At 33.5% G+C, this 19,062-nt stretch overlaps 1 protein-coding gene across 11 annotated transcripts in view; it reads right to left on the bottom strand.

Annotated features, from left to right (window-relative positions):
- PSPC1 (paraspeckle component 1) overlaps positions 1–19,062 on the bottom strand; it is a 141,576-nt gene that overhangs the window by 52,385 nt on the left and 70,129 nt on the right. For 7 of the 11 annotated variants that reach the window (XM_079773988.1, XM_079773990.1, XM_079773991.1 and 4 more), the window contains exons 6-7: positions 17,830–17,935; positions 177–234 (exon numbers count right to left, since the gene is read on the bottom strand). In XM_079773988.1, the coding sequence (XP_079630114.1) occupies positions 177–234; positions 17,830–17,935 (164 nt within the window). The remainder of the gene's footprint in view (positions 1–176; positions 235–17,829; positions 17,936–19,062) is intronic. The other 4 variants (XM_079773994.1, XM_079773985.1, XM_079773986.1 and 1 more) reach the window with 1 other exon arrangement.

Raw genomic sequence — 19,062 nt, 5'->3', positions numbered from 1 at the left:
GGCATATATTTTTAAATATACTTGTATCTTTTAATTTCATAAATGTAAGAGATTTCATCATTAAAATGTTGATTCCAAATTTTATTTGTTACTGACATGTAGATACCACAAATAGCATGTACCGTTGCCCAAAGAATTACAAGTAAGTTATAGAAGCCTTTGCTTCCAATCCCTACCTCCCATGTTTATTGCTCCACGGGGACCCATATCACCCATTCTCATTTCCTGTTCTCTCTGTAAGTAAACATAGTTGTCACAGTCAACCTATCGATCTTATCACATTTCCCATCTAAAATCAAAAAGAAAAGAATAAATTGGGACAACACTTTCCATTAAAAATTTTTAATTTTTCAATACCTCTTACTTAATAAGAGCACTGAAAAGAAACTTCAGTTTCCGGGGATTAACATACTACAATGTTTAAAGCACCCAGATTATAATGCTAGATTATAAATCAGATTACATGAAATTTACCACAGAATATTTTTAATGTTTTTATTCTAATACATCAAAGACACATGCCTAGATTTTTTAAAAACCTCATGATAATAACCACCATGGCCAATTATTTTTCCTCCCAGAGTACTAAAGTCTTCAAACAGAAATGACTGTTACCACTTTTATATTCAAACACATTCATACATACAATCCAAACAGTTGTGGGACACTAAGCTAGAACAGTTATAGATTATTTTCACTTCTGAAATACTATAATTCATCCTTGCCTTTTTATTCAAGTATTCAAGCATTATTTTACCCACGACCAATATAATATAGGGTTACCATAAAAGTCTCCACAAAACTCAAACAATTATTGAATGCTCAATGTAACACTCCCTTCTTTCATTAGAACAGTGTTTTTATTTGGAAACCTAAATAAAAGTGGTATTACACAGGTGGCAAGTTATGAAACGAAATGCTCTTGAGGTGAACACAAAAGGTCATATAAATGTATAAAATGTTAAATATCAATACAGAAACTATTTCCTAAAACTTTTCATTTCATTTGGTGAAATGATTCAACATATTATAGTTACAATTTGCACTATTATTTGATCATCTTTTCCAATATCAGACAAATGTGTTAAATGTAGTGATCCTAAAAAACATACTCAGACAAAAGTAACAATGTCTGAATCTAAAGAAAGCATAATTTTTCTACTTTAAAAATCTATTTTAGCCCTGTGCATCAACCTATGAAGCAGGAGATCACAGTTCTATTCCCAGTCAGGATCCATGCCCAGGTTGTGGGCTCGATCCCTAGTGTGGGGCGTGCAGGAGGCTGCTGATCAATGTGTTTCTCTCACATCAATGTTTCTCTCTATCTTTCCCTCTCTCTTCCACTCTCCCTAAAAATCAATGGAAAAATATCCTCGGGTGAGGATTAAAAACAACAAAAAAGAAATGTTGTCGCCCTATTTAGAAAATTTAAAACCAAAACGTTATCAGAGCCATTTTTTTAACTTTCCTTGAAATTATTTTGACTCATAAAACTTGATTAATTATACCATTATGCACCAGCAATAAAACTAGACTATTTTATAAAACTGACTAGTAATAAAGCCATATAATTTTCTAATTGTATGAAAATATTATTTTATAATCACACTTAGTACTAGTACCAAAAAATCAAACAAGCTGTCTTATCCAAAATCTTCCAGGCATTATTTATAGCAGATATAAGTATTTTATGATCATGACATTGGAGGGGGGGGGGACAAGGGTTCAATTTGTATTTTTACTTTTATATTTGACTTAACTACGAAAATTAGAAATGCAGTTAACAGAAAGTAATTATTATAGTCTCACTGTTTGAAGCTTCAATTTTCAAATCCCCCTTACATACCCTAACACCCTAACTCAATGCCTGATTCACTGGTGGGTTAAAGGGGAGAGACTACCATTTCTATTATCTTTTTATAACTTCAGCTTTACCTATATCTATCACTTTCTGAAATAACATGTTTAGCTTTATTATTCACAAAGTTAAGTACTTTAAAAAATATTCTTAAATTGTTCTATTATTCCATTTTCTTAGTTAGCATAATTTTGTGAAAATCATATTAACACAATGCAGAGATCTATGATTTTAAGTCAACTATGCAACAGTGGCTGTAATATTCCCTTCCTGATGCTCTATTATAACCTGGTTCCAACTCTAAAATATATTTCTATAAATAAAATAATCAAAAGCTTACAATAATCCATGTTAACATAGCAATTTATATTGTTTAGCACAGCATGTTTCACTAAACACACATACAATTTATTAGTGATGAGATTTCCTTAAAGAGTATAATTTAGTGCTTTTATACAGCTTCACTCATAATTTTTAAAAAGATAGTATAATTAGATGACAGACCATTTTTAAACTATTTTAGAATGAGCAAAGTTTTCAGGTTCCTAGTAATGTCTTCAGGTTACTGTTTCCTTCTATAAATCCACTGCTATATACTTGTAGTAAAATGAAAGAGGCAGAGATTTTATTCAAGTGTAATCAAAAGAAATTAAGACAGTAAATTTCATTATAACTTGACACATCAATAATAGAATCACTTAAAGAAGTTCACTATAACTGTGTACCCACCCAAGAAGCAATTCATAGGCCTTCACTTCTCCTATAAATTATTCTTATATATTTCAAATTAGAACTGGCTCACAGTATGTGTGATATTTTTATAATACAAATTTTAATAATGCTTTATTACTTTAGCATAAGAGTTGTGGTTTAACATGAGACAACCTATATATAAACAAAACCTCAAAAGACTGCAGTGTAATAAAGCTAAGATAAAGCTATGAAAATTGTTTTTAATTCAATTAAACCTCATAGCAACCCTGTAAGTAGATTTATTGTTATCCTATTTTAGAGATCATAAAACTGAGGCACAGAACTTTTAAATAACTTACTCTAGGTCATACATACATATAGTAAGTGGTTGAGCTGACCTATAAAATTCTGCCAAAACAGAGTTCATGAAATTTTCACTTTCATAAGACACCTTCATTTTTTAAGAATTCCAACAAAAACTAACAAAAGACACAATTTTTAAATTTATCCTTACAATGTTTATAAGAAGATATGCTGTCCATTAAGAGTTATGCATATATCCCTGAAAGCCTGTCACTGAAGAAAGCTTAAATTAACATATTACCAACAAATCAACCAAAGTATGACTCATTTTCAGAAGTATGTATCAAAGCAACATTCCATTCAAATAGCAATTCTGGAAGTGTGGTTCATGGAATACTCAGAGTCCCCACACCATTTCATGAAGTGCACAGATTCAAAACTGTTTCATGCCTTATTAACACTAGAACATAGTTAAAATGTTATGATCTAGTCGGGCTTTTCACTCTACGACATCTGTGGATAGTGCAAAAGCAATGATGGGCAAAAATCCTGGGGTTTTTTTTTTGCAAAAATCAAAGCATTTGTATTCAAATGTTTACTAGAAATCATTGTATTCTTCACATGCAATACAGTAGCAGCTTAAAATTTTCAATTATTATACCTGGATGAAGCAATAAAAATTAAGTTTATTAAAATCACTATCCTTGGATACATATCTTTTTAATATTCTATGCACCAACACAGGATATATACATAAAGCATGTCTTCTGCATTATGAAGTACGATGATTGTTTCAAGAAAAACAATTACTGTGATTGGGTTAAAAGCTGAATGAAACACTTTTAGGCTTGTAACAAGAATTTTTCTTGAGACATCATTAGACAGGCAAATTTTTGCAGACATTTTATGATGACATTAGAGTTAGTATTAAGATGTATAGTAAAATACATTAAAATCTGAAATATTTGTGTAACTTGATAAACCAGTATTTTTCTAATGTTGGGTACATGACATTATGAAACATGCCTGGGTAAGAAAGCCATTCAAAGTTCAAAGTAGGCCCCAGCTGGTTTGGCTCAATGGATAGAGCATCAGCCTGCGGACTAAAAGGTCCAAGGTTCAATTCCAGCCAAGGGCACATGCCTGAGTTGCGGGCTCGATCCCCGGTAGGGGGCGCGTGCAAGAGGCAGCCAATCAATGATTCTCTCTCAACACTGATGTTTCTATCTCTCCCTTCCTCTCTAAAATCAATAAAATATATATATTTTTTAAAAGTTCAAAGTAGACCAATATGATTGTAATGGAAATTACTGCCTATCAAGTTTTACTACAGTATCAAACAAGCATATCCACAATTACCTGAAAAAGTTAAAACACATATCCAGTGTGAAGTCATATACACTGAGTGGCCAGATTATTATGATCTCTGAACGCATAATAATCTGGCCAGTATATATCCTATATAATAAAAGGCTAATGTGCAAATTGTCCCCTCAACCAGGAGTTCAACCAGCAGGCAGGCCGGCCAACCGCCCATGTCCCCTCCCCCTGGCCAGGCTAGCTGGACCCCACCAATGCACGAATTCATGCACGCACGCGCGCGCACACACACACACACACTGTCCAGATTATTATGCCTTCAGAGATCATAATAATCTGGCCACTCAGTGTATTTTTTCATGTACTTTAACCAAGAGCATTTTGCAATAAATGGAATGCAGAAGCAAATATGGGGAGCCAGCCATTTTCCATAAAGGCAAACATTAAATTTACAACACAGTAAAATAATACCATTCTTCCTACTACATTACAGTTGAGCATTAAAGAAGTTTGCAAAAATATATATATAAAATAAGGCCATTCTTCCCACTAACACCCCCACCCCAAATTTCTTTTAAATTTCTAATGTTAAACATGGATATAACCTAAACAAAAGCTCTTTGGGGGTCCTAATTTTTAATGGTCTATAAATAGGATTTCAAAACCAAAAACTTTGAAAACCATAAAATAGCAGAAAATATGCACTAATGTAAATTAACTAAAGCAATATAACCTAAAGTGCAGCATCTGATGTTATTTTGTGTAATGTAAGGATTTTTTTTCCTTTAATACTAAGGATATCAATCTGTGATTTTAAACATATTTATTTTTCTAGGTAAAGGTTTTACATGGTACAAAAATAAGGCTAAAATTATGTATAACCCTTGACGGTGTAAACAGTGGTTGGAGCATCAGCGGTTGGATTCCAGGTCAAGGGTACATGCCTGTGTTGTGGGTTTGCACCCTGTCCCCTGGTTGGGGCATGTGCATGAGCAGGAGGCAACCAGTCGATTCCTAGTCAGGGCACATACCCAGGTTGGGACTCTCTCACATCGATGTTTCTCTCTCTCTCTCGCTCCCTCCCTCCATTCCTCTCTCTAAAAAACCAATAATAAAGAAAAGGAAATGTAAAACAAGAGTGAATATTTAAAAAAACAAACAAATTTAATATATTTCAAATTAGAACTGGCTCACAGTATGTGTGATATTTTTATAACACAAATTTTAATAATGCTTTATTACTTTCGCATAAATTAAGAGTTGTGGTTTAACATGAGACAACCTATATGTAAACAAAACCTCAAAAGACTGCAGTGTAATAAAGCTAAGATAAAGCTATGAAAATTATTTATAATACACTTTTTATAATACACAGGGTAGCTTTATAACTAAACATGAATTTATAAAGACATCTCTATTATGTCCCTAAAAAGATTCTATGGATTGTCTAGGGATCGCCATGAGCCACTTAGATTCCCTGTCTTAATAAGGAAAATGCTCAAAGTCCTGTTATAAAAATAATGATATAGAACATTTAAAATATTAAAAGAAATATGATTACAGAGAAATGTATTAGTTTTGGCAGTTAGCAAGACTCAACTTTTTCATCATCAAATATTCCAAATCTTTTTCCTAAAAAGAAATTACACTTACCACTTGAAAATTTATATTTTATTTCATTAGAGAAGTAAAGGAATAATAAGATGATAGATAGCCAGTCAAATTGTAATGGAGAAATTAGACAACGTTACTGTCCAGAAATATTAGGTAATAAACAATATATTCGGAGTAATAGACATCAAGTATGTGAAATATTAAAATAGGTATAAAGAAAGAAATCTGAAAAGTAGGCCCCTTTGCCAATAAATTATTAAAAGGTGTTAAGATATTAAAAGGTGTGCATCAACAAAGTATCTTTTCCTTTAAAAAGTAAATAATCCTCTCAATTTGAATACATGCATGACAAAAGATCTGCACCCATCAATACTGGGGAAATATTTTTCAGTTATGTTATTGTTAAAATGAAATTTTACAATATATATCACCAAGGAATTGCAAATTAAAATAATAATACCAAAATACACCCATTAGAATGACCAAAATCTTAAACACTGGCTACATAAAACGCTGACAATCACATGGAGCAATTGGATCTCTCATTTATTGCTAGTAGAAATTCAAAATGGAATATCCACTTTGGAAGACAGTTTAACATTTTCTTAGAAAAGTAAACATACTAGTACTCTTACCACAGAATCCAACAATCACACTCCTTGGTATTTACTCAAAGGAGTTGAAAATTTATGTCTATGCAAAAACCTGCACAGATGTTTATTGCAACCTTATTTATAATGGTCAAAACTTGGAAGCAACTAAAATGTCCTGCAGTAGGTGAATGGATAAACACATTGTGGTGCATCCAGACAAAGGAATATTATTTAGTACTAAAAATAAATGAGGTATCAAGTCACGAAAACACACAGAGGAACTTGAATGAATATTAATAAGAAGCAAATATCAAAAGGCTACTATGATTCCAACTATATGACATTCTGGAAAAGGCAAAACTATGGAGAAACTGTTTGCCGGATGTTGGGGAAATGGGGGAAAGAGGGCAGATGAACAGGTGGAACATAGAAAACTTTAGGGCAGTGAAACTCCTTTGTGTGATACTATAATGGTGTATCCATGACATTATACATTTGTTCGAACCCAGAGATTGTGCAACACAAACCATGAACCCTAATGTAAACAATAAACTTTGGGTGACGAGGATGTGTCAATTACAACAAAGGTACCACTCTGTACTGTGGGAATTTAATAATGGAGTCTATGTGTATGTGAGAGAAGGAGCCACATGAAAATGTTCTATACCTTTTGCTCAATTTTGTTCTGAACTTAAAAATACTTTTAAAAAGTCTATCTTAAAAAAAAAAAACACTTTAAAATGTTTTTGCACAGTTATCTTACTTTATATCACAAGTATTAGTCACAAATAATATTTGTTAAATTTCATATCAGAAATAGAGGGAACAACAAATGTAAGAAGGGGAACTTATTCTTAGCTCATTGTATTCATTAATCAAAAGATATATACCTCCTCTTAAACTACATTTACTCGACAATGTATTTTTTGTCTGGTTCAAGTAATTGAGTAAACAGATTATTCTGATGTCACTGTCAAATTCAACTGACTATGTAGCAAAATTAAATGCCACTTTTTATAATACACAGGGTAGCTTTATAACTAAACATGAATTAAATATAATAACATATAATCCAGAATGCATCAAAACAATTAAATTTATATTCAGCTGAGAATTTATTTTTAATCTATATAACTCAGGAACATTTTCAAGATTATCATTTTCAATTGTCATGGCAAACTCTCTAAAGAGGTGCTTTTAAAAACTAAAATTAATTAGAATTTAATTACTCTTCAAATTTATTTTATCTCAAATTCTTAAAGAAATCAACAATAACGATCTCACAGCTACTCTAAAAACACAATACTTTTAATATAGTATCATATCAAAGTTCACATAATGATACTAGTTACATTTTTTTACCCATTACCTCTTACCCAGTACACTTCCTTATCAAAACCAAAACTACTACCATGACTAGCCAGATTAAAGTATGAAAGATTAAGCCAAAAAACAAATATAAACTGCACAAGAAGCTATTCCAACTTGGTCCCACAAACAGAAGAAAGCAGTAGAAGAAGCAAACAAAGCCTGTGTGTTCCAATGTGTGAAAAATTAAATACACACTTAATAGATAGTATATTTTTCTGTTTGTAATACTAGAAATTAAGGAAATTATCTTAGTCTACTGAAGCTTTGAAATTCTGTCAAAGTATATATTTTTCCTAAGTAGATAACTCAAAGCAACAGATTCAATATGTAGTAATTTTTAATTATTTAAGCGGTAGTTACTTTTGAGAAACTTACAACCAGAAAGAAGAATTAAAAACATAGTATACAATATATGCAGGACATCATAAGACGAATAGGCAAACTTACCTATGTACTTTTAATTGAAATCTTAAGCAGAAACAAATACATTTCATCAGCAGAGCATGCTTACAAACCCAAATTCCTATCCCCTACATCACTAGTAATTTAGTTAATAACTACACATGGACACTGACAATCATATCTATCTTGTTAGATCTTGTATAAAATTCTGCCATTTCAAGTGATACTACCAGAGCTTACTGCCTTCCATATGAAGTACAGAAGATACTAGATAATGATTGGCCTAAAAATTTTTTTATATAATCACCTTGTGTAATTATATAAAAAATGTAAAGAGGCTCTAAATATTATATCAAGAAGTAACAAGGCAGCAGTAACAGGTTAAATAAAATGTTTTGCTATTAATTCAAACTATTTAATAATTAAAATTCTTATTCTTCATATTACATATACTAGATATTATAAAAATGTGTTTGCTTCAGTTGAAAACTATATGACAATATTCACTCTCTTCTCTGACCCCTCAAAAAAAGGTGTCACTAAGAGATCTTATCATTTTGAACCAAGTTAAGATTAGAACTTATCATTTCAAATGAAAAGATATGGGCTATACCTACAACACAGTGGAATAATAAACCAATCATGTCATTTATGAACAAAAAATAAACCGAAAATAATTTTGACAACAGTGCTGAGAATGCTCAACACACCAGGCATTCCCTAATAGAGAACCTGTAAATTCTCTAAACTTCTTAACTATATCTCTCTCATACTCTAGCAAGCATATCAAACTCGCGGTTTGATATGCTTGCTCTACAGAGGTATCCGCACCTAAAATACTCTGAAATCCCCTCTGTATCCTCTACTGTACTAAATGGAAACCTCCAAGTCTTCCTGTAAGTCTAATGCTCTGAAGGGATAATCAATTGGAAACAGCATATTGAAATATTAGGTGTACTGAAAACCAAGTACACAAAAATTGTGGTCATTTAACTGTTTAAAATTCACTCTTCATTATGTTATTTCATTATGAAGTCTAGAAAAATAGTGGCGGCTCAATGCCACCTATTTTTCAAAAATACTGATGTTAACATCTGTAAGAAAGTATGGTAGCCCATAAAGAACACTGAAAACCATGTGATTGAACTGCACTGGCATGTGAAACATCACACACCAACATCAGACACCAACCCCAGCTGGTGCTCAGTTGGTTGGAGTGTTATCCCATACAAAAATAAATTTACAGGTTCAATCCTCAATCATAGCACATACAGGAGGCAACCAATCGATGTTTCTTTCTCATACTGATGTTTCTCTTTCTCTCTCTCCCTATCTCTCTAAAACCAATAAACAAATCCTTAGGTAAGGATTAAAAAAAAAAAATCAGACATCAAGCAACTACTTAATTCTCTCAGCTCATATCTATGTGACTACAATATGAAAAAGTCTCCTGACCCGAAAAAATTTAGAGTTCAATTAGTGGGCAGCAAAGTCAGAAAATAGTTAGAAAGCAAGGTGATAGGTAATGGAAACCATATTAACAATGATAAAGGATCACAGCTGGGTTGAGTAGTCAGAAGAGGTTATATATGCACTGAGTATATACTTTTCCTCCAGAAGGAAAAAAGATACTGAAAATTTTTCCCGATTATAAGCCTCTCTGAAACTCTAATGGAAAGTAAGACAAAAAGAAGTATCTGAATCATCTAGTATGACATAGAAATAATTTAATTCAATCAAGTGTCCTCTGATGGTGTGTATGCAGGGTGTAAAGGACTCACTAATCATTTTCATCTGGACTTATTCAGAAAACCTTTAATCAGATATTAACACACACACACACACACACACACACACACACACACACACACACACACACACACTATAACCATAACAGTACCCATATTCACTTCTCCCCGTTTGAATGAAACGTTTTGTTGCCCCTGCATATGATGGATTATTAAAACTATTAAATAATCCTTTTTGATAAGTGTTCAAAGATTTCAAGTTTGTTCAAATTAACATATATCTTCAACTCAAATATCCCAAATTGTAAAAATCCTAGAGAACACTTCCAAGTGTATATGTAACCATTATAAACATCTATCTTTGTTTTTGTGACTATAAAAGTTTAAGTCAAGTTCCAATAATGTAGCATCCCAAATATGCAGTTCTTAGTTCATTGTAGGAAATCAATTTTGTAATGAATAACGTTTTAAAAACTATCATAACTAGAGCATTATATTTTAGACCACTGCAATATAACTATTATTATCCAATTTGATTTTCAGCATCATGTCCAAACCATCGGAAATTGGCTGCCATTATACTAAAGCAGGTCACATCTAAATATAACACCAAACCCTAAAGCAAATAGTTCTTCAGTGATTTCCATAGAATAATGGAGACTATAAAAATCCTTGTGAAATATTCAATTGCTCGAAAGCTTAAGATGTTTAGACTTCCAAAAAACCAATATTCTACTGCAATACAATAAAATCTCTTAGAGGGGCTAAATATTAAAAAAAGAGGAAACCACAAAATGGCAACTTCTTCCCCCGCCCTCAAAAATTCACAAACCTTTTCAGAAAATGTATTTGCACATATTCATTTGTACCTACTCAATAGATATCAGCTCTCTCTGCTAGCAATTAGTAATAAAATTTTATTATTGGCTGAAGTGTCTGTTTTGAGTTTTGTACATGGCACATCAGGAGAATTTTGGTTATAATCAAGGGTTAATAAGAGACAGAATACCCACTCAAGAAGCAGAAAAAAGAGACTGACATAAAGAAGTGGCTGACTATACAACAAGCTAAATATGGCAATACTGGTCAAGAAGAAATACATCTGATCAAGAACAATGCACCCTGGGCAGTTTGCTCAGTCGGTTAAAGCGCTGTCCCTTGCAGGGCTTGATTCCCAGTCAGGGCATATACCTAGACTGAATTTTAGATCCCGGGTCCAGGCTTGTACAGGAGGCAACCAATTGATGTTAATCTTTTCACATCAATGTTTATCTCTATCCACGCAATAAAAACATCCTCAGGTGAGGATTTAAAAAAAACCAAACACACACACACAAACAAAAATAATGTTTTATGTCTCTACTAACTAAAAAAAAAAAAAGATAAAAACTCTATCGGCTGTAGTGCAGCAATGCTTTATCAGTTCTTCCCATAAATTTACTCTGACTTATATAACCATGACTATCAATGAACCTTCTGGCACTAATTTGGATTCTTCAGGAACTTTGGGTCTAAGATATGAGGTGCTCTGCTCAATAAGCCTTCTAAATACACTGGAAAAGAACATATAAATTAATACATTTCCATTTTAATTCACAAACTTTTCTGGTTAATGTCCAGATAGTAAATATTTCAGGTTTTGCAGGTCATAGAGTCTTGATATAGTTGCATACGATTGTGTCTCAACTAGACAATTCTCTGCCACATTGAGGCAAAGCAGCCATAAACAAAATATAAACAAGGCTGTGTTCCAATAAAACTGTTCCATAAACAGTGTTCAAATTTGGCCTGAAACCAAAACACAAATAAATTTATAGGTTGGAGACCTAAGGACCCATATTTTTTAAAAGCTCCCTGTATATGTATTAGTTGAAAATGTCATGGAAGAGACATTATACCTTTGGCCTCTTGGTCACATCTCCTCAATGCTTTTGATCTCACTATTTAATAATCTCTGGAGCTATAATGGAATAGCCACTGACAAAGAAACATGATTGGGTCAAATTATTGCCATAGCATATAATATACATTCATTTTCAGGTTCATTATGCACATTTGTTCATATACTATGGACATATTCCCATCTATTCCCACCTATTCGAATAGGAATAAAAACTCTTCAATATCAATTCACATATATATTTTGAATCAAATATGAAGACCTATTCTTCAATAAAAAACAAACATAAATATCTTATCAGAGGATACTTTTAACAAATTAGCACCCAATTTTCCTAAACAAAGTATTTTAAAACTACTATAGCTAGAATGACATTTAGAAATTTTTATGAGATTACCATTTTCCCAAGAAAACAAAGTTTACTCTAGAAACTACATTCTTTAAAAATCTAATTAAAATGTCCCCTTTACTCCAACCCAAACTGAATCCACAAATAAGGCTGGGACAATGTAGTATATCAGTGTTTGCACTAATTTAATCAACAGTAAGTGGAGCAAACTAACATGAAGACAATCACAAGACAATTTCATAAATTCCTACTGTTAATAGAATAACCTCTTGTGATATGTCCAAAAGCTATAAAACTGTGCTAAGTAGAAAATTTGAACCTCGTAAATAATATCTAAAATATGGTTCAAATACATTCTACACTACAATAAAAAGTAAATGTAATGAAGGCATAGCATAAAAATATATGCATTGTTATGGTAGTCAAAAATACATTATGCTACAGGAGTGAAAAATAACATGTTTAATTTATAATTGCTAGAGCTTTTATCATAGAGCTTGACTTTCTTTAAGGAGAAATAAGATATGAAATAAAAATGACAACATCTAAGTGATGAAGTACTGACATAGCCTTGAAACTTTGAAAAATATATTTACATGTACACCATAAAATCATGATAAAGTTAAAGGCTAACAAAAAAAAGCATGGCCAAGCATGATACATGTTTTCCCTCATCTTTTGTCCCATTTTTTACAAAGAATTATTAAAAGACATAAAATAAGAAAATCAGTATTTATTTTATACTTCAAAGCCCATACTATTAGTTGTTCTGGAATAATTCTAAGAGAAAAATTAGCAAGAAATCAGAGGTGGCATCTTAAAACAAGTAAATCTACTTTACTCTTAATATGTGGGCGAGCTGAACACTTACCATTTGATTCCTTTAAACTGAACAGTGAAAAAGAGAAAGCACATAAGAAGGCCTAATTTTCAAGGCTTTTAAGAACAAAAACAAACATTAAAATTTTTAACAATTTTTCCAAAGGCAGTTTTCAAAGTAAATATAAAATAACTGAAACAATTGCCTCAATATTTTCTCCATTAACATAAATAGTCAAGACCTACAGAGCTTTTGTTAATATTTCTTTAGTACTTGATTAGTGTACAGTAACAAGTATCAGGAAGTTAGGAATTAAACAAAATTGACAGCAATTGTGTCTGCTCATAATTTCTAATCTCAGAGATCTAAAAATAGAACAAAGATTATCTTCACCCAAAGATTTAATTCATTGTTACACACTATTTTAAATATGGTTCCTCTTCAACAAAATTAACAACTTAGAAAACTTTGAGGCTTAACAAGAGTACTAATTAAAAAAAAAAAGAAAGAAAAAAAAAGAAAATCAACAGTCCTAACCAGGAGTCAGCAAACTTTTTCTGTTAAGGGGTCAAAGAGTAAAAGTATTTTGGGTTTTGTGGTAACAAATACTCTCTAATATTCCGTTTTCCCACCACTCATCAACCCTTTAAAAATGTAAACACTATTCTTAGCTCTGCAGTAGAGTGGAGCAGTTAAATAATCTATTTTTCAAATGCCAATATAAATCCAACGTGAGTTGGATTTATATTTAATTTTTTTATTCACAAAATTCATTAAATATTTAAAAACTTTTGCCCACCAATAAAATGCATTTTAGGCCCTGGCCAGCTAACTCAGTTGTTTAAAGCATCATCCAGATACATCTAGGTTGTAGGGTTCGACCCTGGCCAGGGCACATGTAAGAAACAACCAATGAATGCAACAAATAAGTGTAACAAAGTGATGTCTCTCCTTTCCCCTCTTTCTCTAAAACCAATTTTTTTAAAAAGATGATAAATAGCCGAAACCGGTTTGGCTCAGTGGATAGAGCGTCGGACTGCGGACTGAAAGGTCCCAGGTTCGATTCCGGTCAAGGGCATGTACATTGGTTGCGGGCACAACCCCAGTAGGGGGTGTGCAGGAGGCAGCTGGTCGATGTTTCTAGCTCTCTATCCCTCTCCCTTCCTCTCTGTAAAAAATCAATAAAATATATTTTAAAAAAAAAGATGATAAATAAAATAAAATGCATCGTAAACATACAAATGTTTTTAAATTAAAAATAAGGCTACATAGTATTTCAGTGTTAAATTGTAGCAACATTTCCAAGTAGTTTTTTAATAGAAAAATAAAATTAAAATGATCTGTCCATTAAACATACTTACAGTAAATGACAATGAGCATATTAAAACACTGGTGTTTTGTAAACTGAAAAGATTTCAAATAGTCTGCAATGATGTTTGTGATGGTAAACTTAATCAAGCTTAACAGCAGGATACTAGTATGTTTTAATCATTTCCTTCTACAAACCTAAATGATTTATGTATATCACATTATCACAAATAGCTACATGTTTTCTCCAAGGATGTAAAGTTTATGCCAGAAAAATATTAAGAATGTTAATTCCACCAAGCACTTTAGTAAAAGAAATGTTCAGATACATAAAAGGACTAGGAAGAATTTTCTAATCCTCAGTGAAATCAAATAAAATTTTCCTAAGAAAAGGTTTACATCTTGACTATATTTGAAAAGAAAAACACTAGCAGCTAGTTTTCAAAATATGGGCCTGAAAATTTAAATTCTACTTTCTTTTATAACATCAGAAATATCTTCACATTGATAAATCCAACAGGTTTATATTAAAATATAACAATCAAAGAAATCTAAAACAGTTTAAAATATGCACTCAAAGAGAAAAATAGAATTGAAAAATGTTAGAAATTATTCAAAAACTATTTACAATGCTTAAAAAATCTTAACTCTTCTAATTTGGTGATGAATTTAAAAATAAATTAAATCATTGATACATCTTAGAGATTTTTTTTTTTACCCTTGGATATTATTTTATTGATTTGAGAGAGAGGAAGGGAGAGGGAGAAACATCGATGTGAGAGAGAAACATCGATCGGTTGCCTTCCATACATTCCCTGACTAGGGATTGAACCTCCCAACCCAATTATGTGCCCTGAGCAGGAATCAAACCGGCAACCATTTGGTGAACGGGATGATGTTCAACCAACTGAGACACTCCAGCTAAGCTCATATGACTTATAAATAAAAAATTTTTTAATTGAATTTAAATGACGCATAATTTTCAAATAATATTTACTTGATGGGAGTGAAGATAAAAATTTCTTACTGCTATACAAGTTAGGACTTATTTTACAGTGTGAACATTCTTTCAAATAAGAAAGTTGAAAAATGTTCTAGGGATAGCCCGGGCTGGTATGGCTCAGTTGAGCATCGTCCAATGCATCAGAAGGTCACTGGTTTGATTCCCAGGCAGGGCACACACACACACAGGTAGGTAGCTGCGGGTTTGATCCCCGGTAGGGGTGCATATGGGAGGCAAGCAATCACTGTTTCTTTCTCAAATCGATTCTCTCTCTCTCTCTCTCTCTCTCTCTCTCTCTCTCTCTCTCTCTCAATAAAATAAAATAAAAACATTAAAAAAATAAAAAATAAAAATGTTCTGGGGTCAGAAAAAACAGGAACAAAGAAGGTCAGAAAAAAGGGCAATAATGACGAATACTTTCAGCTTCAAAAACTTATTAAAGAACCATGGCTTTTAAATAGCTAGAGAAAAAAATAGTAGTAAATATTTTTCAGAATGAATTAAGCTGGCATTCATATAATGTAAACAATGAGATGCTGTTACTTATCATTAAGAACTTGTGAATTTTAACATATTTAAGGTATCCTTGTTTGCCCTAGCATTTTGCCTCCCCAAAATAACCACCTGAGTCAGATCATATCTTTTGAATTAACTCCACTTTATGAGAAATTCAGAAAAAAAGAAACTTGTTAAACACACTGCAACAAAACATTCAACAAAATTCACGATATGAGATAATGTATACAATAACACTCGGAAAAAATGCCCCAGCTGGATGGCTCTGTTGGTTGGAGCATAGTCCCATACACCAAAAAGGTCTCAGACTTCATTTCGAACAGGGCACATACCTAGACCTCGAATTCAATCCCCCGTAGGGGTACGTAAGAGAGACAACTGATGTTTTATTCTCTCTCTCTCTCTCTCTCTCTCTCTCTCTCTCTCTCTCTCTCTCTCTCTCAAATCAATAAATATATCCTCCAGTGAGGATTTAAAAAAAAAAAAAAGGAAAAACTTAAAAACGAGAGAAAAACCTATGAACTAAAATGATTTATCAGACAATTTGAAGAAACCAATTGTCTAAAAAAAAAAAAAAAAAAAAAAAAAACCTTAAAGGCCTGGGCAAATTGAGGCGTTTATTAGTTAACTAGAGGCCCAGTGAATGAAAATTCATGCACTGGAGGGGGGGTCCCTCAGCCCGGCCTGCCCCCTCTCACAGTCCGGGAGCCCTCAGGGCAGGAGGCGACTTAGTGATCAGGGGAAGGCACGCCCCATCACACCTCTGCTGCTGCCACAGCTGACAGCACAAGCCTCGGCCGGCCCTGGTTACTTGAGCCTTGGGCAGCCCAGGGCAGCTGGGCAGCTGCCATTCGAGGCTTGCCTGCACCTCGGGCCGGCCCTGAGCAGCTGGGGGGCTGAGGGGACTAGGCACCACCATCTTGTGGCTGTGGGCACTGCCATCTTTGAGGGCGGGGCAGTCAATTAGCATATCCCCTCCTTATTGTCTGTGGGCTCCGCCAACTTTGAGACAGCGTAGGATCAATTATCATATTCCTTCTTTACTAGTTAGTATATTAAAGAATGGACAATTTGTTGCCCTACCAGTGTGGTTCAGGTAGGGCAAAGGTCAGCATAATTGCTCTGTAAGCCATAATCAACCAAGAGGTCACAGGTTTGATTCCTGGTCAGGGCACATTCCAAGTTTGTGGGCTCGATCTCCAGTAGGGGGTGTGCAAGAGACAGCTGGATCAATGATGTTTCTCTTTTATCAATGTTTCTATCTCTCTATCCCTCTCCCTTCCTCTCTCTCTCTCTCAAAATTCAATAAAAACATATTTTAAAAAAAAGAATCAACAATTTTTAAAACATAAAGATAATTTCAAACAGAGTCCTGCCCTGGCCAGGTGGCTCAGTTGGTTGGAGGGTCATCTGCCAGGTTCGATGCCCGGCCAGGGCCCATACTGGAAACAACCAATTGATGTTTCTCTCTCTCTAAAAATCAATTAAAAACATAGTCTCAAGTCCTTATCATTTCGAAATACATATTAAAATACGGATGAGTAAAATCATTTGAAGTTGGGAATTTTATACAAAATAATTGGGGAAAGAAGGTATACTTGAAGATGAAGAAAAAGATCAGCCGGGTGTTGGTAACTATTATGTTTGGGTGATGAACACATGCGAATCTACTTTTACAATATCTAAAATGTTACAAAGTAAAGAATTTGTATTATTATTAAATGATGACAATCAATCAAGTGGAGATGGATTTATAAAGATTTCTAATTAAGTAACGTATTTTTTAAAAAAATAAGGTTAAACTGAAGAAAAATTAACATATATTTCATAAAACATGAATATTACCGTCAGAAACTAATTTTAATTTTCTACCTGAAAGAGGTTTAAAAAAATCATGTAACACACAAAAGCTTGAAAAATTCAGAAAGATTAAAAAATATAGTAATATATAAAGCAATACCTAAAGAATTCTCAACATACATAACCCCCTGACAACAAAAAGTAATTTTAATTAACTAGTATTTTACTTACATTTTCCATATAATTTGGCTTAAAGCCCTCTTGCTGTCGCCTCAGTTCCTCCTGTTCTCTGTGTCGAATCATTTCTTCCTCACGACGACGATGCTCTTCTTCATGTCTAAAAGATATTTAAATAAGAACTTCAGCATGCTTGCTTTGTAAGCCATAATCAGGTATTTTATTTCAGGTTAAAAAAAATCATTTATGCAAAATACACTGTCAAATCTGTCAACAACGACTGGTTTAGCAGATTTACCTTCCCTCTGTTTTGCTCTAAATCTTTAATAAATCAAATAAACCAAAAATATAAAGTAACTTAATCGGAATAATTCCAAAAAAGTAACAACATATAACCAGTAAAGTTAAATGTTTACAGTAAAAAAAAAAAATTCAGAGTCCAAATACTCAAATATGTACTATACTGCTGTTTAAAAAGAAAGCCTGGGATCAATCACTGGAATAGCAAAGTTCGCGCAGACACTCAGACTGTATCCCTATGTGAGCCAGTGCAAAGAACTGTACTGCCCAGACAAAAATTTTATTACAAAGAGGAGGTCTGAAACTCTCCCATGCCCATTTCAACAAGCCACTGACAAATCCTGTGTAGCCAAGGACAGCCCACACCAGTTTTTGTAAATTAAGTTTCACAGAACAAGCACTCACTGTCTATGGCTACCTCAGGATAAGTAGTTGAGACAGACCATATGACCTGTAAGGCCTAAATATATTTATAGGACAGAGACTGACAAACATTTTTGGGAAAAGGGATCAGTCTCTGTCCTATAAATATATTGAAGCATTAATGGAAAAGTAAAAATAAAAATAAAACCATATATATGTGCAGGATTACTATTAAGTTAGTAATCCTATCCTATATAATAAAAGGCTAATATGCAAGTAGACCAAACGGCAGAATAACTGAACTGGTCACTATGATGTGTACTGATCACCAGGGGGCACGCGCGGAACTTGGCAGGCGTCAGCAGAGCGTGGAACATGGTGGGCATTGGCCACAGTGGGATGGTGTAGCAGGTGAACAAAGCAGGGCACCAGTGGCTGTCATCTGGTGGTTACTGAAAATTCTTTGCTCCCGCACGCCGCAGTCCTGCCAGGCGCTTGCACCTGCTGCCGGCACCAGCCCCTCTGGCACCCGCTGCCGGTGCCAGAGCCGCCACTCGCACCCGCTGCCGGTGCTGGTCCTGAACGCCCCTGAGGGCCTCTCCACCTCCCTCTGCTCCTCAGGGG

The sequence above is a fragment of the Cnephaeus nilssonii genome (assembly GCF_951640355.1).
Source record: "Cnephaeus nilssonii genome assembly, chromosome: 6".
NCBI classification, from domain to species: Eukaryota; Metazoa; Chordata; class Mammalia; order Chiroptera; family Vespertilionidae; genus Cnephaeus; species Cnephaeus nilssonii.
This window is presented reverse-complemented; position numbering and strand designations above follow the sequence as displayed.